Raw genomic sequence first — 22,807 nt, forward strand, 5'->3', positions numbered from 1 at the left:
AAGTGGAGATAGATTTGAGTCTGACACTAAGTGCAAGTTTTTACACTGACCAAACTTAGCCTACCTAGCAGTCGCGACTAGAGAATATATCGAGATGTTCTACTCCATAGTTGGAATATCCTTGAAAGGAATAACATCATTTGGGAGTCGTGTCCCATTTGACTTGATATCTGATCTCTTCCCTGTGAAAGATCTCTACCATAGCTTCGAAGCATATCAGAATTCTATACCTTAACCTGGAGAATCAATCATTCTGCTCTGCAAATTGGAGTAAAGTCAAGATATATACACCGTCGCTGGTTGCAAAGATCTACACTAAGTCATCCAAGATCAGATTCTGTCAAGGAATGATCTACTGTCTTTAAGAGTCCTAATATTCATCCCTCGACTGCATATTAGGAGTGCGTAGAAACATAACAATATTCTTCGTGACATGAATGTTCTCAAGTGATCATGAATGTGCTAGTGGGCGGACTGTTTAGCCTCGCTCAAAATCACAAAAGACTTCCCTCTCAAGATCTTAAGATAGTACATCAAATAACATTCTATCGTCTTCGGAAAATCTGGACACTGGGCACATCCAGAACCGGCTATTAAGTGACATCGGCTATATGATGATGGATGTCTTTCATGAGCCATTCATCGGGACTTGAATGTATTTACTCGTTGTTGAGGCTAGTCTAGATCTGAGATGAAAATACCTAGGCATGGGTGATTTACTATGACATAGCGCATGATAAATATATGCTATACAGGTCTTCGCATCACAAGCTAGCTATTGCCATAAGAGTCCAAGTAAGCCCATCCACTGAGAAAAGAAAGAACCACGGAGAAATTCTTCTCAAGCTCATCTTTCATATCGGGAAACTCTTTTATACTTCTTCTTCGGAATGTCTTACTTCATAGATGCAAACAAATATATAGGCTCTGGGAGATCCAGCCATGTACCTAGCGTAGGTAACCCTTGAATCATAGATTTAAGATATACCAAGCTGTATGCTTGGTCGACGGTACGCAACCCTATGATATTCATCACTTGATGGTTTTTGGATTTCCAAATGGTAGTGTACTATCTCAAACCGCCAGATACAATATAATCGCTCAACTGGAGACGATAATAATCAGCATTATTCTAATGTTCTTCAATTGCGCAAAAATACTCAACAATACAAGCTGACACTAGACCCTGCGATAAATTCAAGTTATACTTATGCCCCAATGCTCAACACACATAATTTCAGAGTAAAAGCTGATGGTCATCAAGAATAGATATGATATGTGCACATACACGTGACAAGCTCCTATTACCTGACTAGCTTTGTATGGGTCGTTCTCATATTATGAAACTACACATCTGTATTTTCCATCAACATTATTCAAAGTGGTGATATTCATGCTCACCTAACTATGTATCTTCTACCTACTCGGTATCGTATCTATAGATGTATAGAATGTCCATCTGCTCTTAATTACGGTCTTATCGCAAACAGTAAGCATGGAAACGACGTACATACAGGGAATCGATGGTCCGTTTTTCACCTCCAGGTGTTTACATCTGCAACCATATTTAATTTTGTTAAGTTCACTTGTCTCAATATTCCCAATCTCATGATGTGTTCCTGATTTCACAAATAAAATCTACACGGCCATGCGACCAGCTTTCCAAGTGAGAGATCAGTGTCTGATGTTTCTATCAGAAATTACCAAAGGGGCAAGAAACAATTTCATTCCGCTTTACTTACATGACCGGGACCGAAACACAAGTTTAAGTATGTAATAGAATCGAAATTACTAATTTCTAGCTCTTTCAGTTGTGCACTCATGGTATCTAGCGTTGTGTCTCACAGTGAAGCAATTATTCAAGCACCAATTATGAAGTCATTGTTTCGATCGCAGCATCTCATTGTTTTCTACTCTCTACCCCATATTCTCGACCATCCGACTCTGCCAAAACTACCAAATGGGGAGAGTTTTGAGACCCAATAGTGCGATTCGCATGGAATCCTTCCTCCAACCATCTTTCAGAACTCTCCGTCGGCCCCGAAACTCTTACTGCTTGTAACATGAGGTACGGTCCAAAGCTGTGAAGGCACTCGCGCACTTGTATTTTCCTCCAGCTGCGCATGCAGTTCCGGGTCCAGTTGAACTATCTGTACCATCTGCGCGATGAGCATTAGCGCAATAGGTGGGGCAATCGAGGTTGCCAATTTCAGCATCCTATTCAAGATGTCAGACACAAGGTGATTACACCTTCATGGATGTAGGCTTAAAGCCCTCTAGGACTTACCGAATAGACACAGCAGTGGTCACCATTTGAGAATTCGCACTGACAATATGTGCATGCTTGCACTGATAAAGCGCTCGCAAGGAAGAACATAACGATAGAGGAGATGCGGACCAGTTTGACGGTAGTGAAAAGGACTTTGGATAAGATTGGTGAAGTGTAGATTATGTTTTGGATGTTGTTGGGGAGGTAGCTGATGTAGAATGTATCTTCTAGCTGGGAGAAGTCGTCTTCTCATACAACTTTCTCACAGTTGACGATCTATTCGGGTTTCTCGCATGATCTCAATCTCACCATGGAGCCGGTATGAAGCCGGGATAGATACCTGCATCGACAACTTCTCACCTAAACCCGCCCACAATCCATCCTGGTATTCATACTCTTGTATATCACCCGTTGTTATACCGCACAAAGCCGCCGACTAGAATTCCTGCCTCTCCACCTTAGAACTCAATGACACCTTGACGGTATCCCTACCTGTCGACGTTTAATTCCCTTTAGCCATCCATTTTCATCATGCACAGATATGGACCGATGATCACCCAAGCCGAACCTCATGAGAGTTCAGATTCGGAGTTTGAGTTGAAGCAAAGGCAGGCAAGTTCTGAACAGTGGATTTAAACATTCAGCCTCACTGCCTTTTCTCCCCTTTGCGAGCACGACTTGACAACCTTAAATTGACGCCAAGGTATCGAAGCCAGGGTCTTAACCCTTCAACACATATAATTCTCGAGATTAGCCCACTTATCAACGGCGTGGACTTGTAGACGTGCCACGGAGGATGTGGTAGCATGAAAGTACCGGTAATCGGGCATAGATTGTCATATAATCATTCATCCGCATCCGAGAATGTGGGGGAATGTGACACCCTTTTGCAAATGTCGTCTTATCATAAGCTAGCCTAATCATAAGCTTTGATCTGCAAATATCCGAAGCTTCTGCGAAAGAGACCTGCCAATGAAATTTCTCAGTCACTACACGGCTGCCGGATTGAGTGCATGACTTTCTTTGCAAGACGACATTTTTAATGAGATTAAATTAAAGTTTGAATGCCAATGCTTTACCGTTTAATTGGCAATGCTCATATGGAGAGTCTCAATTATTCCGAACATCGGTGGTCTTATTATTTGATGCTTTATCAAGCTTCCATCGAAAACCTTATTTACTCATCTAGTCCTCCGTCAATTATCAGACTTGAGCACCTGACGCTTCCTTACTTGACGAGTATTATAAATTAATGAAATTACCAGTAATGGAATCATTAATCAGAAGGATGTTTACTAAAAAAATTATACAATCCACCTTCAACATGCGCTACTGATAGATAGATTGAATCGATCAAGAATTTACCACTACACCTTGCGCGGTTGTTTGACAATATAGTATAAACTTGCCTACATTGCTTCTATCGAGTATTATGATTTAAAAACACTTCAACCGCACGAATCATGATCATGCATATATTTATGGTATGGCATCATACGCTTGACCCTCCAATAGATTGATCCTGCTTACTGAGATCATCTCAGTTCTAGCAATCTCGTACAACTAAACTCGCGTGTTCAGATGACCAGGAGCTCGTGCTAAAAAAAACATTTGGATTTCATTGAACATATAGCAAAACTCGAAAATTCTATGTTTTTCTGTATATTTCTTTCGTTGATATGATGATTGTGTCATACGAGACCGACGTTGTATGTTAATCATCCTCAGATTTGCGCGAAGGAGCTCTTAAGCGAACCAATGTACATAGTACCCTAGTCTCGATCTTGAGTCCCCCATTTTAATTGATGAAATGCATTTATCATATGTATATGAAGAAGCGCCTCTGCCCCTAAGTTTTGCCAATGTTGTGGCCGGCACCCAAAGCCTTTTGAATTTTTTGAGCTCGGTAATGAGACGAAAGCGCCTTTGTTACGGGAAGTAGGACAGTATCTATCCAGATATGTAGATAAAGCCTCGCCTTTATGCGGATCATTTGTAATGCCAGGCTTTCATTACCCATGTTTTCAGGTTGCAATTTTTTGGTGAAGGTGAAAGTCATTGTGTTCGCACAGAACAATCTCTGCCTAGGAATTTGAAGGCGATAAAGAATAATCTGAATGCGGTTCGTTCAAAACACAAGACTTTCATTCCCTTTCTGATGTTGTGAAATAAAGAAGAGTAGGGACCTTTGTTGTCTAGAATGTGTCTTATGTCTTCATTTTTCTTATATACTCAAGTATCAATTATGAAGCATATGCTACTCTTCTCTCAAAAGTTCGATGCACTTGCCGTATATCAAGTCATCTAGAGCAACAAATTTCCATCTATATCCACAATGGAGGAGGAAAAGGTCCAAAAACTACCCCCTAGGGTTATTCAGCACATGACAGAATTTGATACAACCTGTAAGTAAATGTTACACACATGCAGTAGCTTAGTATTAATCGATTATTTTATAGATCACCCCGGAGTAGACCCCAAAGATCTAGTTCACCTCGTTCATGACACTGTAGTTAGTGAACGCAAAGAATTGAAATCCACACGACGTCGGCCAGGTGAGATATTCTGCTACAATTGTGGATTGGATGATGATCTCGCCCGAGATGGCTACACTTCACGCGTAAAGATCGCACATATTAGACAGAATAATGCCCTATGGGAACTTGGCGGACCAGAAGGGCCATGGATACTGAAAGATGAAATAAACGTTGCCAAAGATAGCAAGTCGGTGGACTATACAGTACAGAAATTTCTTCGGGATGCGAATGTAGGGATACCTCTTGTGGAAATGTACAGATTTGGGGGCGGCGATGAAAAGTTCAATTTTACAATGATGTCTAGAGCCAAAGGAAAAACGCTAGGGGAGTGGAGGGACAATCTTTGCGATGAACAGTATAAAGATGTTGAAATGGATCTCTTGAAACACATTAAGAGCATTCGCCAGTTTACTAGTCCTCACATGCGAAGAGTGGATGGCGGAGAACTTCATGATAACTATATTGGAAGTTGCTGTGGATTTCCATGTATGGAGACAGGGCGAAATGAAGAAGAATGGCTGGAGAATTTAACTCCTGCAATTCGTAAAGCTCTTTTAAATAAGCTTTGGATGCGAAATAAAGCTGGGCTTCAAGATCCAACGGAACGAGACGCGTGGGTAAAAAAGGCGGACGAACACATAGCTAGGATCAAAGCAGGCTTCCCAAAGGGTGGACCATATGTTCTAACCCATGGCGACTTGCATGATGGGAATGTCTATTGCTCGAATGACAATGCGGATCAAAAGTGGAAGGTCACCGCGATTATTGATTGGGAAACGGCTGGCTATTACCCTTGGTGGGTAGAGCTTGCTCGCAACCCTCAACTACTAAGGGGTAGCGGTACGATAGAAGAGCGGCTTTCGGGGTTTAGCCCCCCAACCTTCAATACGGAACATTGGAAGCCGATGATGAAGGCCTTAGATGGTATCTGTCAGCTATGGTCAGACGGAGCATATATCGATAGAAGCAGTCATGGAAAGGGTCGTGCAAATAAGTGGTTTAGCAAGGATTTTTGTGATTGCCATAAAGTGAAAAGAACATTTCTGGAGATAGATATGGGGTGGCCCCAAGAGCATCATGATGTGTTTGACCCTGAGCTTTCGGATCCAGAAGATAATCCAGAAGAAGAAGATCTCAGTACCAAGTACGCGTTTGAGAAAGATGAAAGAGAGTTCTTGCGATGGTTCAATACAATTAGCAATTAGTTCATTGAGCTCGCTGATGCCTTTTTCAATACTTGAGAGCCTCGCATTTTTCTTTACCATACAGTGTTTTGTGCACCTTCTATCACCATAATATTTTAAGATGTTTGCATTTCACATTTATGATACCGATGTACAAGGATCAAAGTGAACAAGTTTGTATACAAAAGCACGAACACCTACTAGAAAAGCCTAGCTTGAAGAAGAGTAATGAAAACTTGCGAGCTGAAAACTACGACTGCCTGTATAGACTAATGGCTACTATACGTCTAGGGTTCCGTATGCCCTACACATGTTGATCTGGCATATGGGGCCAGTCAAACAGCATCCTATTCAGTACATGGACCACCCACGTCAAAGCCCCTAACGTCTGTGTCTAGTTCATCAGGTGTTAGTAAACAAATATTCTCTGGTGTCGGGAAATTGGATGGTACTATTTATTAAGTCAGCTCTCGTACCTAGTAAATTGCAACTCATGAGAATACTTACATGAAGTCACTCCTAGAATATCCTTAAACATTGTCCAATCGGCAAATTTGATCTCCTCCCACTTCCTAGAACTGGCCGAGATATCGCCCGGACCCAGTTTCGTAAACGACAACCTCTTGTCTCCTCCAGGTATATGTAGGAACACCGCTACCTTCTCTGTGCCGTTCTGCGCGTACGGACTATCAGGGGATTCGGCGCAAAGGACTGCAGTGTACTGATCATTTTGAATAGCGACTGCCGCACTTCTCAGCTGTTCGCTCTTGACTTGACTCAAATCCGTTTTTGCGATGAGAAAAGTATTCCAGTCGATATACTTCGGCGGTTCCTCTGTTGTCCATCAAAAACATGTGGGTAACAGCCATCCATTGCAAATGTGGCAAAATTCTTGAGTGGAAGGATGTTTCTTACCACAATTCCAACATCTCAATGGAGTATAGCAAAGCTCAGATGGACTATGTCTCTTGCTACAGCTGCCGCATATTCGTGGAATCTGGGAATTTTGGGAGGCCATCTTGAGTGTCTGAATGTTGGCAGATTGATTGTTGGGAGATTGATTGCTACACTTCGATGTAATAGGCACAGAGCTGATTGTTGTACTATTGAAAGTATTTCAGGCACCAAGGTAATATCAAACTTTATGTAAACAATATATCAAATCGACAAATAACAAGAAAGATAAAGGGTAAGCTCAAACGTTCATTTACCAACCAGATGGTTCTACTATAAACTTCTCGAGACAAAGAGTCTTGCTCTCGATACTTCAGAGATAAGAGTCATTTTCCACATGCGTCGGGACAAAATTAATGAAGAAATGCAATTGATGAAGATCGAACTGGCTGAACACAAGACGCTGAAGTGATTGAACTCAAAGAAGAACGAGACTTGTGGGAATCTCTTTTCTGACAAAGGAAGAGACTCTTATCTCCAAGAAAAGATGTGTTTCAACAGATCAAGGGAGTCTTCTAATGTCCAATCAGTGGAACTGTGAATTTATGAGAACAGTAAGTTTTTGGATTTTGCTGTGTGAATTTTTTTGATCCCAAGAGAGCATATGCAAAATTGGTACTGGTAAACATTGTGTACTTAGTTCTGGCTAGTTTCGTTGGGATACTGTGACCAACGTCTTTTTCAAATCTGATTAATGAAGGAGTATGCGAGAGATACAGCTGTGCATGAGTGTATGAGTGTATGTATTGGTATCCCTCAGGTTAGGGTTATTCTGGTGTCCACTAAGACTTCTTGAAACATTGACAAAGTATATCAAATATAGCTGCTGAGAAAACTATTTACTCAGATTAGTGATATCACGGATTCTACGGAACCCTTGGAAACGAAAAGAAAATGCTTGATCCTCCGCCTTGCATTGTCCTATTCTTATCTTTAGCAGGTCAATAGAATAAAATGGAAATCGAATGTCCCACATTTCTGCTCACCATCCCACAACCTAGCTCCTTTCAATCGTGATTTTGTCATTCTTCCTGCTCGCTGGTAAGTTTAAAGACTTTGTCCATCCTTTCAATGGCCAGATTCAAAACTTCCTGTTCCATCGCAAATGAGATTCTTGCCCAACCGGGCTCTAGAACGTCATATCTCTTTCCTGGCCCTATCAAAACTCCATTCCTCTCAAGAAAATCTACCATTTCTGATTCCTTTGCCCAAGTTCCCTCTGGTACTATCCTTGCCAAGATAAAGAGTCCTGCGTTACAGGGAAAATATTTGATGTTATGCTTGTTGAAAAGAGCAACCATTTGAGTGTAACTGTTTGATAAGCGTTAGTAATTGAGCGAGAGAAGGCCAGGAAGCCTCAGGGACCGGAGAAGAGAAGTGGCGTATACAGTGGACATTGTTGATACGTGCATATGGGAGGCGAGAGCTAGAGCATCGCGGAGAGAAGAATTGTGCTGCGTTATCGTTACGCCCTGTATAATAACACCTGCATTAACATCCTGGTGCCAATCTATAAAATTGAACAGGTTGGTTTGGTGTTGGGCCGGTGGGTGGAAGAACATACGCATTTAATGCCACTAGCTCCCAATACCTTACTTAAACTCCATACGACATTAACTCGACTCGGGTTTATTCCCAGACTGACTAGATCCAATGACAATAAACTAGTAAAGCTGACTCGCTCTTGTGTCGTCATATCCTTAGTATAAAAAGCACAGAGTACAGAAACTTCATCAGAGATAAAATGAATATCATGTTTTTTTCAGAACTGAAGGAGGGAGGCGAGTATAGAAGGCGTATAACAGCGGCCAAGCGGATTGTGTGGATTAGCAATAAGTAAGGCTTTGACCGGGACGGAAGAGGTAGAACAAGCTGTATCTAGAGCATCAAGGAGCGCCGTGGTGAAAGAACCCGGGAATGTCGAGACGGTTGCAGGGATGAGAGTTGCTTGAGAACGAATTCACAAGAATATATCATTGCCATCTAGTGATTTCCTTTATCAGTATGAAGGCTATCTGTCGTTCAATTTCTGCTTCAATTATTCCAATAAGGATCGGAGATCAGGACACCTTCTGTAGCATCGCGAATGTAGTACAGAAGAACATCTAAGCAAGCTGCAGCTCCTGGGGCTATTACAAGATGCTTGGGCGAGACTGCAACATCTGGATCAAAGTATTGATTCAAAAAAATTTACATAGCTTCTAGTAGTTCGGGATCCCCCCAGAAACCAGTCGGCCATGAGAGATTCTGAATGGACAGACAGGGACATCAGCATCTCTTCTAGTTTATTCACATGTAAGGCAATTTTGAGTTTACTCACATGAGTTTGATATTTACTCTTGATGCATTCTTGCAATAGTCATACATTTCTTGTCTGACAAGCCAATTCTCGGCCATTGATAGATCGACTTCGACATCGGAAAGTTCCGTACTTTTTGTAGCTTCCAGTATTGTTCGAGGAATTCGAGACATAATTGAATCGAGGTGATTCCGTCCTCTGTCGGATAACTCGAGCATGATTGGTTGAACTATTTGGTTAAGTCCAAAGGGGATAATTTTCTCAAGGCCAGTTTTCATAAGAGCGGGCAAGTTTGTGGTGAGCTGGGGTGAAGGAGGAAAAGTTAAGTGAGTATGAGCAGGTTGTTGGGGGAGGGCTAGATATTTATGCTCAACGTAGAGTTACTAGACGCGTTACTACCATTATGGAGGTCATATTATTGATTCTTGCCATAAGTGTTATATAATTTTTTTTAATCTAATTAGATCAGTTCCAAGCGTGGCGCTGAGAATCAGTGCTTAGAGGAAGTACCGTATTGCCTATAGTTTCACTTTGTGTATCGTCGATCTTGGCGGAAATCTCAATACACAATATAGAAAAACACATGTGGTCACGATTTAGCCATCAAAATAGGACCAGTCCTGTAGAGTCGTGCTAATAAATAAATGCCCTAGATAAAAATATCATTGCTCCACAGAAAGCTTGTAGCCCCTTCCGCCCGCTATTGGCATCCAATATTGCTCCCGCAATTGGTTCTCCAACAAGCATAACAAGCCTAGAGATGCTGAGTGCCATCCCAAGTTGAATGCCGATAGTTTTTATATTTGGCTAGATGGTTATGACAATGATGCCCGGCAATGAAGCAAATGCGCCGGAAAAGAATCTATATAGAAGATAAAAAATCACTATTCTAGCCTCCGATGTTAACAATTCCCCTAGAATTAAATGTGAGAATCGTGCATGAAAACCATCAGCATAATAGGTTTGCCTCCCAAGTATCAAAGAAAAGGAAAACCGCGCCGATAACCTGCGTGCAAGCAACCAACCCACCGTTGGGTGGGGGTGGACCTTCATGGTGATGGCCATCACCTTTCGATTTCTCGGGGTTGAGATGGCATTCCTATTGACGGGTAGACTTTGTGTTTGGTCTGCCACTGCCTGTTGCTCGGAGCCATCATCGGAAGCCATTTTGCCCATTCACTTGACTGGGGGTGGCCGCTGCAGAAGTGAGGAAGTTGGAGGAAGAAATTTTTGGGTACAAGATGGAAAAGATAGAGAGGCACACAGACAGCAAAATAGGATGAACTCGAAACAAAGAAAGTGCGCAACGTAGGATCCGTATCAATATTGAGATGCCTATTACTACCTGCATAAAGCTTTGAGATTTGCATGTCAAGAGTGGTGATAAATCCCTTGCGAAGTCGTACGTTTGTTGGTTGAGGATAATCCACACAAACTCGCATATACGTATGTTATCGAGCGCGACCAACATTACCTGCAACGCCCTTCGTTAAGGGGATACCAGCTTCAGTAGCACTGTTTCTGGATTGATTCCGGTTTGCTGGACCGCAAAATGTGTGTTGCTTACTATGCCGCATACAAGCTCGATATTCCTGAACTGTGATGCATAATTTCTAGCGGGCCAGATGGTGCTACCCCTGCAGATCGAGCATCGTATCTTGGCCGCAGAGATCTACCATAGGCATCATGAGCCCTATAGATTGTTGACTTCTAAAACTAATGAAATTGACAAAGATTATTAGTTGGGGAGTATGAAATAGCTATTGGTTGAGATGACAGCTCTGGCATCTATGATCAAATCACCATTTTCATAGATGAATTAGACACCAACTTGACCTTCATTGATCCCGAGAATGGATAGCACGGCCTGCTTACACAGAATTGCTAGTTCTTTTCACCAGCTAACAGAAATATGATGTTTTAATCAATTAAAGTTCTTTCTGGATGGTCTAACATGTCTGAAGGCGGTTTGAAAGGTGATGCTCTTATGATATTGCACGAAGGTGTCGTAGTCGCTACCAAGTCGAATCATCACTTGGTCTAGTATGCCTGTCATGGATGATCTAGTAAGTCATCAGCCATTATTATTTGAAAGAAACTCCAACATGTTGGTGCTGATTGTGAGACGATAAGGCACAGGCCGGAGAACTTTCTTCGTCTCGCCCAGCTGGCATCTCCCGAGTTTATGATTCTGTATGAGGTACAGCAGAGACAAGGATAGAGGACGAGTAAGGCGGCACAAGTTGCAGCTGCAAAAACAATAGAATTTCTCCTTGTCCCTTTGGACTTGCATCAGATCAATGGCTGTCGTATTTTGCCTTGTACTATCCGTAATTCAGTTTCACACATCAAAAGTCCATCATGGAAAAAAGATCTATAATCCAACAGTATTGCCTTGAGCTTGCTTCCTTCGAAGAGATCTATCGCGATATTCATCGAAATCCAGAACTTTCCTTGCAGGAGATCCGTACAGCCGCCCTCATCGTCGAGTTTCTAGAGTCTCTTGGTAGCTACCGAGTCATCAAGGGAATCGGAGTACATGGCGTTGTTGAAATCCTAGAAAATGGATCGGGAGCTACAGTTCCTCTTCGCGCCGATATGGACGCTTTACGTCATTTAGAGAACACAAATTTAGAGTAGACAAGTATCAAGACTGTTGAGGGTAGTGACGGTAAAGAAACACCGGTGATGCACGCATGCGGTCACGATGTAAGTGTAATCAATTTCTCCGAAGCGTATCTACCTGTGGCTATTTTTCATCTGCATTCTCTTCATCTCCCAACGAAAGTAACTTCACAACCACATATCCAAGGGGTTCCATGAAAAACGTTGGCTGGCTCGTATTGTAGATACATACTGCTGTATTAATTGCTGATGCAAAGATGCTTCTCGACGCAAAATCCGAATGGTCTGGCACTTTAGTTGTCTTATTTCAAGCTGCGGAAGAGCTGGCAGTGGGTGCACGAGCTATGATCGAAGATGGTCTTTACGATCCATCAAAGTTCGCTGTCCCCAAGCCAGATATAATACTTGGACAACACACGCATGCTTTCAAAGCTGGCATGCTTGCTCTTGGAGGAGGTGCGATCTTAACAGCAGTGGGTTTATTCGATGTGAGGATTTTTGGGAAGAGTGGGCATATTTGTCGTGCAGACTTGTGTGTTGATCCCGTTGTGACTGCCAGTCACATCGTGGTGCGATTGCAAAGTATTGTCACAAAAGAAGTACGGCCAGAAGAATTTGCGGTGATTGGATGTGCCAGTATTCATGGTGGTAGTACCGCAAACATCATCCCGGATTTTGTGGATCTGAAAATTTCAATCCGCTCATACAATCCAAGTATTCACGAACGCTTAGTTGCAGCGGTCAAACGTGTTGTTTACTCAGAGTGCGAGATTTCTGGTTCTCTAGCCATAGGAGAACCGATTTTTACAACGACTATGCACGCGCCTCCCACCGTCAATGATTTTCCAGCGGTAGAAATCCTAAAGAAATCTTTCGGAGATTATTTTGGAAAGAACTTGATTCCGGCTGATCCTTTTGGTGCCAGTGAGGATTTCTCGTACTTGGCGTTGGAGTGTGATGCTCCTTATGTTTTCTATAACTTTGGTTGTGTCGATGAGGATATTTGGGAAGACGCAAAGACTAAGGGAACCATGGAGGACATTCCCCATAACCATTCTGCATTCTTTGCGCCAAAGATCCAGCCAACAATAACTACTGCTGTAGATGCCTTCGCACTTGCGGCTTTGACATTCTTTGATAGAGGCGGAGTCAAATGATTAAGTATTTAGGACATGTCTGTGAATGATGGGTGTGGAGAATGTGAGAAGAAATTTTGCACCCCTAAATTCCCCGATGAAAATGGAAATATAGATTTATATATTGCACTTTCCAAAGCACTTTACAGCGCAATTGTAGTTTATTTTTATTAGACACTATTCATTTGACCTCTCCGCCACCGAGGATATCTTTTATATTGATTTCCCCACTACCTCGGGGTAACGGTTGTGCCTGGTTAGGTCCTTCCTTCCAGCCAATCATGTATATCATCCTAAACGTTGCGGGTATTGTACCATCCTCGTTCCCATGCAACTCTCGATATATTCCCTCATTTGCAAGAAGCACATCCTTCTTGATTGCGCCTGCCTCCCTTCCTAATATGGCATTGCTTTCGCCCATCTGTTGTAAATCTTGCATTAGGGCAAACGTGTCGGGAAAATCAATGATAATGTCGTCGATATCTACTGTTAACATCTTGAACCCCGCTTTCTGCAACAAACCTCCAATGTCTCTTACATCCGCTAGCGGAGAAACGTGCGGAGAAACTCCACCTCTTCGCTCCATATCTGCGAGCTGCAATGACGTTCGTAATTCAAATAATGTATCGCCACCAAACATTGCTGCCATAAATGGTGCATCAGGCTTCAATACGTGATTGATTTGCGCAAGGAGTGATGGAAGGTCGTTGATCCAGTGCATGCTCAAAGAGCTCAGCACTGCATCAAATGTTCCAGATTCATAAGGTAATCTTTCCTCATCGTCGAGCACTTCGCGTGTGAGGTTTATTTCCTTATTGAATGGCAAATCTTCATCGCGGTATAACATATTCCGAGATGAATCTGCAGCTGTAAGACGGGCGATACGGGAGGAAAGTGGAGGAGATGTAGTCTTCGAAAGATCAATATCTGGATCTGGTAAAGTGAGAGCCCTTGCTATGTTACATGAATTTGCGCCAAGATCTAGGACATGATCAAAGTGCCTGTTGATATCCTATAACATTATAAGCTACTTGATCTCAATTGAACGGGATAATCTCACCAATAACCTTTCTGAAAGTCGCATGGCTACTTCATCCTTCAGATAATCCACTTGTCTACTTTTCTCCTTGTCTAAAGCTGCACGTTCTTTTTGTAAATATTTAGTATGTCTATCGAAGACCTGCAAAGTAGGTGATCCCGGGGATTGAACTGCATAATTTCGAGATATACATAGTCTTCTTGCTATCGAAGGCCTTGGAAGAAACGGTCGTAAAGCTAAAGACTTCATGATTGAGAGGGAAATGTATTATAGACAATTATATAAATGAAAAGAACATCATTGACTACACTCAAGTCAACAGGATCAGATATTAAAGTTTATAAATGGTGACGTTAAGGATAATCATTTGCAAAGCAAGGCTACTAGGTAAGCTGGAGACTAGAGAGCCTTACATTACCTAAGGAATTAATCCCTGTTATTCCCTAGCAACGATGTCCCTTATGTCGCGCGTACGGAGTGGAAACTTAGTACAATTGAACCCTCTCTAGATTCCAATCTCACCAGGGAATTCATCAACAACAAATATCTTTGCGTTTGATATCTCCAAGAAAAGGGGCGAATACGCCATAACATTTTGCGGATGGCGGATCACGAGCAAGGCTAAGTTTCCGCAGCCAACAGCACACTTCGAAAAGCCCCAGTGATTTGCCAACACGATCCGGAGTTCGTGGAAAGAGTTACGATCAGAGACCGACAAAGAACTTTAACAATTGGTTATAGGCGCACGCTGTATCATCGTCTCGATTTGTTCTTCGACCGCAAGAGCATACAACTCGATTCAGAAGGCCGATAGAAAGACGGCAACAATGGCGTCCTCTGCAGGAAGCTTTCTGGGCCGTGGGAGCTCCAGCAATAACTCGAATATGCGGGGTCTCGTGCAGTTCATTGCAGATCTTAGAAATGCTAGAGCTAGAGAGCTTGAAGAAAAGAGAATCAATAAAGAATTGGCGAACATAAGGTTGGTTATTACTCCTCTGCAGGTCCAAGGTTTCTTATGCAAGGCTGACTATTGTTCCTCGTTCAAGACAGAAATTCAAAGGTTCGAACTCTTGCCTAGAATAAAGGGGTGTAGCTAATTGTGACGAACAGATGGAAATCTCAGTGGCTATCATAAGAAAAAATATGTCTGCAAGGTAATTCGTTCGACCGCCTTTCACGGATATGCCTCTAATAAATATCATTCCAGCTCTTATACATATATATCCTAGGGTGGAATGTCGATTTTGGCCATCTCGAAGCGGTCAACCTTATATCTGCCAATAAATACTCGGAAAAGCAAATTGGATACCTGGCAATGACCTTGTTTCTCCACGAAGGGCACGAATTGATACATTTAGTCGTGAACAGTATCAGGAAAGATTTGACGGATCACAATGAATTATATAATTGCTTGGCATTGCATGCCATTGCTAATGTAGGTGGCAGGGAAATGGGAGAGGCGCTGAGTGGGGAGGTCCATAGGCTCCTGATATCACCGTGAGAAAGCTCGCTCCATCTTAGTTCTGTATTATCTCTAATATCACAGCAGGACATCCAAATCATTCGTCAAAAAGAAGGCAGCTTTGACTCTCCTCAGACTCTACCGAAAGCATCCTGACATAGTGCAACCGCAATGGGCGGAACGAATAATATCTCTAATGGACGATGTTGATATTGGTGTTGCTCTCTCGGTCACCTCCCTCGTGATGGCTCTTGCTCAAGACAATCTCGATCAATACAAAGGATGTTATGTTAAAGCTGCAGCAAGAGTCAAAAGAATAGTCGTAGATCAAGAGTTCACCCAGGACTATCTTTATTATAAGGTACCCTGCCCGTGGCTTCAAATGAAACTTCTAAGATTGTTACAATATTATCCCGCATCAGGTATGTTCCACTATCCGCAGCCACATATATACTAACAATGTTTAGAGGATACACATGTCAGAAACTTGATTCGGCAGTCCATACAAAAAATTCTGGATGATGCGTCTGATATGCCTAAGAACGTTCAGCAGAACAATGCGCAGAATGCTGTTTTGTTCGAGGCCATAAACCTTGTCATTCATCTTGATACCGAAGTAGATTTGATGAAACAAATCTCAACAAGACTCGGAAAATTTATCCAGTCACGGGAGACCAACGTTCGCTATCTCGGCTTAGAAGCCATGACACATTTGGCTGCAAGAGCTGATATATTAGATCCTATCAAGCAACACCAAGCAATTATTATTGGGTCCTTAAAAGATAGGGATATCAGTGTACGGAGGAAAGGTTTGGATTTGCTGTACAGCATGTGTGATCAAACTAACGCACAACCAATTGTTGGCGAGCTCTTGCAATATCTTCAGAATGCGGATTTTGCAATCCGAGAGGAAATGGTCTTGAAGATAGCCATTTTGACCGAGAAATACGCTACTGACATTCAGTGGTACGTTGACATTTCATTGCGACTCATCGCAATGGCGGGAGACCATGTCAGTGATGAGGTCTGGCACCGGGTCATTCAAATCGTTACCAATAACGAAGAGCTCCAAGTATATGCAGCACAGAACATTTTACAGTATGTAAAAGCGGACCACTGTCACGAGACACTTGTGAAAATCGGCGGATACATACTTGGCGAATTTGGCCACTTGATCGCAGAGGACAAAGGTTGTAGCCCAATCGAGCAATACCTTGCATTACAGGGAAAATTACAAGGCTGCTCATCCAGTACAAGAGCCATCATATTATCATCTTTTATCAAATTTGTCAATCTTTTCCCAGAGATTAAACCTCGACTTATGTATGTATTCCAAGCATACAGTCACACCTTGGACTCTGAGCTTCAGCAAAGAGCTTGCGAATACTTGGCATTGGCAAGCTTACCAACTGATGATCTTCTCCGAACGGTCTGCGACGAAATGCCACCCTTTCCGGAGCGTCAGTCAGCACTACTTTCACGGCTACATCAAAAGCATGCTGGAACTAGTGATAAGCGAACTTGGATTGTAGGAGGCAAGGACGCCAATGCTAATGAGAAAGATTTTGTGGTTGCCAAGAACCCAGGTCTCAAGCGTACTTTTAGCACTAATGGAGCAAAGCACACTGCCACCGGAGTCAACGGGGGGGACAATGGCACTAATGGACACAACAATGGCTCCAGCAACGACCTTGCTGGCTTGGATCTTATGGATCAAGGTCCGTCGGAACCAAAAACCCTTAAAGCGCCGAATTTGGCAAGCGCAGCCCATCTTTCACCGGATTGGGAGATTGGATTCAACAAGCTTCTTCTCAAAGCGGAGGGAGTTCTCTATGAAGATGGTCAAATTCAAATCGGAGTGCGATCTGAATATCGTGGCCAAATGGCATGCGTCATCCTATATTTCTCCAACAAAGCCCCATCTCCTGTTAGTTCCTTTACCACAACACTTGATCTCGAACCAAGCGAGAAGGAGAACCTGTCATGGGAGGTAAAAGGTCTGCCTGAAAGCACAATTCATCAAGGTGCACAAAGTCAACAAATGATAATGTTTGAGTCTAAAAAGGTGTTTGAAAAGAGCCCAACGATTAGAATCAGTTACCTGGCTGGAGCTCTCCAAGCTTTGACACTGAAGCTTCCAATTACCATACACAAATTTATGGATCCAGCAGAATTATCAGCGGATGATTTCTTCAAACGATGGAAGCAAATCGGAGGAGCGCCACGTGAAGCTCAACGCATCTTTGGTGTCAAGGGTGGTAAGGGTGGGAGTCGTGAATTCACTGATGGATTTGTTCGGAAGACCATAGATGGTTTTAGATGGGGTATCTTGGATGGCGTGGATCCCAATAGGAAGAATTTTGTTGGTGCCAGTGTGTTGCATACTGGTGAGGGAGGCAAATTTGGTTGTTTATTAAGACTGGAGCCGAATTATGGAACCCAAGTTCGTATTCCCCATTCCCTCAAGCTTCTAGTGCTAATTAAGACATTTAGATGGTTCGCCTCACCATCAGAGCAACAGATGAAAGTGTTCCGCCAGTTCTAATCAAGCTTATGGAGGAAAGACTGGCTATTGGTATTTCGACGCAGCCTGAAATGCAATTGCCACCTTCACGGAGAGAAATCTCTGATGCGTTTGGTAATATTCTTGTTGAGTAAGGACACAAAAACTCTTCAAAGTCAGGGAATAGGATTAAACGTAGGATGTAAGATGCGTAAGGGAGATATAAAATAATGTGGGAAAGGATTTTAAAGGGAAGAGATTTTGATATTGTAGCAGTATTGATAGTGATGGTGAGCCGTGTCAAGGAAATATTTTGAGCATGAGCTTCTTTTCTCTCCTGGTTATGGAATTTCTATGGGTAGAGTTTAGTAAATAAACACTACGTGGTAATTTGGTGGCTGCGAATTCAGTGAAGAATGCGCGCAACCTATAGATACCTAGTTATAGTCAAATTTTGTTATTCTGACTCCTTGCTACTGGTGGTTTTGTATGTGCTGCCATCGCTTTGGCTTCTAGTCCGAGATGCCTCGAACGGTCCATAATTGAGCCCCGGCCATTCCTTCCTTTTTTTGCTACTACTCATTCACATAGAAGTCTCGGTGATGATGAGACCTCGGCGTAGCTCTCTTGAGATATTCAACATGAATATGTTAGCTTTGCCTTGAGAGGGCCTGAACTACGTGAAGTACCTTTGCGTGGATACAAAATCTGGATGAATTATACAAGATAAAGGCTTCCACAGATAGGTGCTACCACCTGAATCAGTTCAATTCAAAGTTGGCAAGCATTACCTGAGCCCCTGAGTAAACACCTCGAGTCTTGCTACCGGCATTACCAGATATTTTTTCTGAGGCTATTGCAAAAGTTGAGCTTGCTGATCCGATATGAAAGTCGACGAAGTGTGGTAGACTTTCAAGTAATTTTGCTTCTGTTATATATTCTTCTAATAAGACCGCAGGCCTCCAATTGGGGCTCGTATGAGAAATCCATATGTTCGGCTGCTGTTATACTTGCATGCGCAAATTGGTCTTACATCTCTTATTACTATTACAAAGTCTATGTCCTAAATAGGGCAAACAGAAGTTTGATAATTGCAATCATAAAAACCATAATGTACATTTTTTTATGCCTGTATGGGATATGGCCCTAAAAATTGTGATTTACAGTCTTTATGATTCCTTGGGAGCAAAGTTTGGTTGCCGACTGTCACTTTTTAGTATGGACGAAACTACTTAGAATTTGACGACTGACGTCTACCCTAGCATCGAATACAGAGGGTTTATGTACCCAGGAAGTTGTTTATTTCTACACCCAGATGTTTGCTAACCTAACATAGATCGTTCAGCCTCCGATCCAGCCCCTGTAGACATGACTCAACCCCGCGGTCTCGATGCCGTTTTTGATTGTATCACACAACTGAAATCAAAAGACTAACTCATCTTCCTCGCGAATAGCCTCACAACACGAAACAAAGAGGAAGAGAATCTCAAACGCTGGGGAAACATGCCAGAAAATGTATGGCACACTGTCTTTTCTCAACTTCCATAGACACTGGTGCGCCTGGCTACAGAAAAGACGAACTTACAGCTGAAGCAAGTCTTTTAGTTGTTGTTGGAACAGATACAACTGTTGGTTACTAAAGTTGTTTTAATGTGCTCAGGTCTCCACGTGTATACGAATCTCTCTCGAAGGAGATTGAATCGGGTATCACGCACGAGGGCAGATGATATCGTGAGAGAACGAGTCTCAACGCATGTATTTATGAGGCTCTGCAAATTTAAACCACTGGATTTTCGCAGTTACCGAGATAAGTATCACCGGGTGGCATATGGGTGATTCACGCCAGCTGGCCTTGATGTAGCGGTGACTGGATGGTGGATGTTGCACAAACGAGAGATCTTTTGGCGTTCATGGGTATTTCGTCCTCCAAGACAAATGGAAGGTGCATTCAGTAGAGGAGTCGTTGTATTAGCGGAGGATGTGGCGCGTGCGAAGATGAGTTTTAATCCCTTTCAGAATGGGGCCGGAAATCGTGCAGGAATGAAAGTTGTGATGCCGGAATTGTTGATCAGGGTGACCAGAACGGCTTTGGGGGATGGTTCTTAGATTCTCAAAATGTGACGAGGCGGGAGGACAAAGAAGAGCCAGGAACTGCGATTGACACGAGGAATACATTCTTGGTGAGACATGCGTATGTTACTTTTAGGGACGGGCCCATGGTGCAGTTTAGAAGACATGTTTAATAACCCTCTTATGGCACATATAGAAAAACAACCCGCATCTCAAGCAAATACTCGCACTTGCAGTAAAACATCGCAGCACGTCGAAAGGCCAGAATCATTTAATGACTTTTATATGTAAAATTACATTATCTACCTATAACCACACTCCTGATACCCCTCCACCCCAAACTTTTCCATCAAGCCCTTCACCCTTTCCTCTCCACACCACCCTTCGAACACCAATTCCACCTCACCAAAATAATTTTCTCCCTCCCCAACCTTCACAAACCCCACACTTTCAAAAAGTCCAATACTCGCGACGTTCTTCCCTCCAATCTTGACCCTCAACTGCAGCAACTTCATTTTCCCCTCCTCCTTCTTCCCCTGTATACCCTTCCTATACTCTTCCAAAATCTTCTCCAGATTACTCCTTAAATATTCAAGAAAAGCAACCACTGCCGATCTTCCCAATCCCTTACCTCTTGCACTGCGTTCCGCAATCATAATTTCTATTTCTCCTATACATCCCTCTTCATCCTCATCCGCTTCCGTGATGAACAAATTAACATCCCCTACCATCTTCGCAGGTGCATCTGATACCCCTTTCCTAATTTCTGGCGATGCATTTCCTTCTTCGGGTAAACAGATAATAAAAGTCAATTTATCATGATCTGTCCTCCAACTCCTCTGCATATCATATTCTTCCTCGAGACTCAGGGGCTCAGAGGCGGTTGCCTGTTGGATTTCCTAGAATCGTATAAGTTCTCAAAATCGATTCATGTATTGCATATCCACGCATAACGCAAAAACCTACCTCATCTTTCATCCACTCATGATATGTAATCACGTGTGATTCTTCATATGGCACTAACAGTATTTTGTTCGTGGAAACGGCTGACGCATGTTAGTTTCTTGATGAGAGGATCCAAGATGGATCAGATATATCACCTGTATGTTCGTTGATCAACATCTTGATCTATGTGATATATATATGTATGGATATTATTTTCCTGAGCTTCACAAAATGTGGAGACACAAGTACCTCGACAGAAAATTCGGAAACAGGAAACGTCCACGTGATTTTAAAGAGTGGACGCCAACGGACTCGTAGTCGGAATTCATAGAATAGTTTTTCTGATTTTCCTATACAATGTTTCAGTACACTTCCGACACTTTCACTGCAGATTCGTAAAAGAGAAAGCTTTTGTAAATCTGAATTCTATACAGTCATTCTTTTAGTTGTAGTAAACTTGAGCATTTCAAGATCACGTGGCGCTGGAATCACTTCGGTAATCCTTCTCGAATTTGTAACTTTGGGACGGCTCGATTATTGACTAGATCTGAAATTGTTTTGAATGTTGAATTGAAGATATCCATACCGGCGTTCAAAATTAAATAAAGCGTTTCAGTCGTTCTTGTGGTTTAACTTTCAATGCTCGGGAGGAAGAGAAGTCCCCGTCGTTTCATTCATAAGGTATAAACAGAGGGTTATCTCAACATTGAACATAAATACCTACAATCGAGAGTGGTCATCATTCGAATAATTTCTGCCGCCCAGTCAAACCAAGTCGCTTTGCTCCCGAATCAAATATCATTCTCATCATTTCCATCATCATGCTCCCGAATCACAAACCCTCAATCAATCTCAAATGTCTAACCTCAAACCCCTCCACCCAATCCACAATCCCTCTCCACTCCTTAAAGCTCTCCTTCTTACTAAAAGCCATATGTTTTCCCACACTCTCCCACCCACAAAACATAACCCATTCCTCCTTATCCTCCGCCTCCTTTTCAATCCTCCACCCGCCCTCGATCTCATACTCCTTCGTCTCGTTTTCTAACGCATGTTTTACCTCGTTAAACTTCGCACTAAATCCTTCCCTGTTGTGGGATGATATGTAATGTCTATTACATGATATGATGGGCGCACTGAAGGGTGATTTTTTCTTGGCGTCCTCTTCTCCAATTCCTTCATCTACTCCTGTCCGGAGGGAACTGAGTGCATCGCCTTCCACTGCAACATTGTGAAATTAGTAATTACACCTAACCCTAACTCTGTGAAAAAATACTCTTGAGTCCAAATCCCAACCCCAACCCCAACCCTAAATCTCAAAACACAAAAACACAAGGTAGTAAAACAATGTAGAAAACCCCACACTCACAATGCCACATCCTAATCCCCCTCCCCTCCACCGTCTCTCCAATGCCCACCCCCAGCACCACCTCCCCCCTCAACAAATCAAAAAGTCCCAAATTCTCCACACTAGGCAAGAACCTCTCATGATGTGCCGGACTTTCCCACGTCCCGACGATATACATATACGAAGGATTTTCCACCTGTTGATAGAAATGACAAGGGTATCCCGACGCTCTCTCGAGCACATGTTTGCACGTGCGGAGTTTGGGGAGCAGCCGGGGAGAAAGCGGGGATGTGAGGGGAAGCAGCGCAAATTCCGTGCACGGCATGACTCCGAGGAGGTGGGAGGTGTGGAAGTTGGGAGCGTTGGTGTAGGCTGGCAAGACAGTTGAGGAATGGCAATAAATACAATGGGAGGGGCGTTTTAATCGTGATGTTAT

At 42.8% G+C, this 22,807-nt stretch overlaps 7 protein-coding genes across 7 annotated transcripts; 3 read left to right on the forward strand and 4 right to left on the reverse strand.

The window, feature by feature from the left end:
• Positions 1-1,893: 1,893 nt before the first annotated feature.
• On the reverse strand, positions 1,894-3,082 carry EAE97_001077 (uncharacterized protein). The gene is made up of 2 exons (XM_038871587.1): positions 2,288-3,082; positions 1,894-2,217 (listed from the first exon to the last, which is right to left on the reverse strand). The coding sequence occupies exons 1-2, from the start codon at positions 2,375-2,377 to the stop codon at positions 2,050-2,052; spliced, it is 258 nt and encodes an 85-aa protein (XP_038737488.1). The 5' UTR covers positions 2,378-3,082; the 3' UTR covers positions 1,894-2,049.
• A 1,522-nt stretch (positions 3,083-4,604) lies between these two features.
• Positions 4,605-6,011, forward strand: EAE97_001078 (uncharacterized protein; the record flags this gene model as incomplete). Its single annotated transcript, XM_038871588.1, has 2 exons — positions 4,605-4,674; positions 4,729-6,011. The coding sequence occupies 2 exons, from the start codon at positions 4,605-4,607 to the stop codon at positions 6,009-6,011; spliced, it is 1,353 nt and encodes a 450-aa protein (XP_038737489.1).
• A 326-nt stretch (positions 6,012-6,337) lies between these two features.
• Positions 6,338-7,008, reverse strand: EAE97_001079 (uncharacterized protein; the record flags this gene model as incomplete). The annotated part of the gene is made up of 3 exons (XM_038871589.1): positions 6,338-6,441; positions 6,498-6,824; positions 6,906-7,008. 3 exons carry the CDS (start codon positions 7,006-7,008, stop codon positions 6,338-6,340), a joined length of 534 nt encoding a protein of 177 aa, XP_038737490.1.
• A 5,117-nt stretch (positions 7,009-12,125) lies between these two features.
• EAE97_001080 (uncharacterized protein) lies at positions 12,126-13,025 on the forward strand (the record flags this gene model as incomplete). The annotated part of the gene is made up of 1 exon (XM_038871590.1): positions 12,126-13,025. One exon carries the CDS (start codon positions 12,126-12,128, stop codon positions 13,023-13,025), a length of 900 nt encoding a protein of 299 aa, XP_038737491.1.
• A 160-nt stretch (positions 13,026-13,185) lies between these two features.
• EAE97_001081 (uncharacterized protein) lies at positions 13,186-14,292 on the reverse strand (the record flags this gene model as incomplete). The annotated part of the gene is made up of 2 exons (XM_038871591.1): positions 13,186-14,016; positions 14,065-14,292. The coding sequence occupies 2 exons, from the start codon at positions 14,290-14,292 to the stop codon at positions 13,186-13,188; spliced, it is 1,059 nt and encodes a 352-aa protein (XP_038737492.1).
• Positions 14,293-14,870: 578 nt separating this feature from the next.
• EAE97_001082 (uncharacterized protein) lies at positions 14,871-18,163 on the forward strand (the record flags this gene model as incomplete). Its single annotated transcript, XM_038871592.1, has 7 exons — positions 14,871-15,022; positions 15,090-15,103; positions 15,154-15,197; positions 15,251-15,540; positions 15,593-15,927; positions 15,973-17,948; positions 17,999-18,163. The coding sequence occupies 7 exons, from the start codon at positions 14,871-14,873 to the stop codon at positions 18,161-18,163; spliced, it is 2,976 nt and encodes a 991-aa protein (XP_038737493.1).
• A 2,217-nt stretch (positions 18,164-20,380) lies between these two features.
• On the reverse strand, positions 20,381-21,200 carry EAE97_001083 (uncharacterized protein; the record flags this gene model as incomplete). Its single annotated transcript, XM_038871593.1, has 3 exons — positions 20,381-20,977; positions 21,045-21,124; positions 21,179-21,200. 3 exons carry the CDS (start codon positions 21,198-21,200, stop codon positions 20,381-20,383), a joined length of 699 nt encoding a protein of 232 aa, XP_038737494.1.
• Between the last annotated feature and the right edge of the window lie 1,607 nt (positions 21,201-22,807).

Source organism: Botrytis byssoidea (genome assembly GCF_014898295.1).
Source record: "Botrytis byssoidea strain MUCL 94 chromosome Unknown BBYS_002, whole genome shotgun sequence".
In the NCBI taxonomy this organism is placed as follows: Eukaryota; Fungi; Ascomycota; class Leotiomycetes; order Helotiales; family Sclerotiniaceae; genus Botrytis; species Botrytis byssoidea.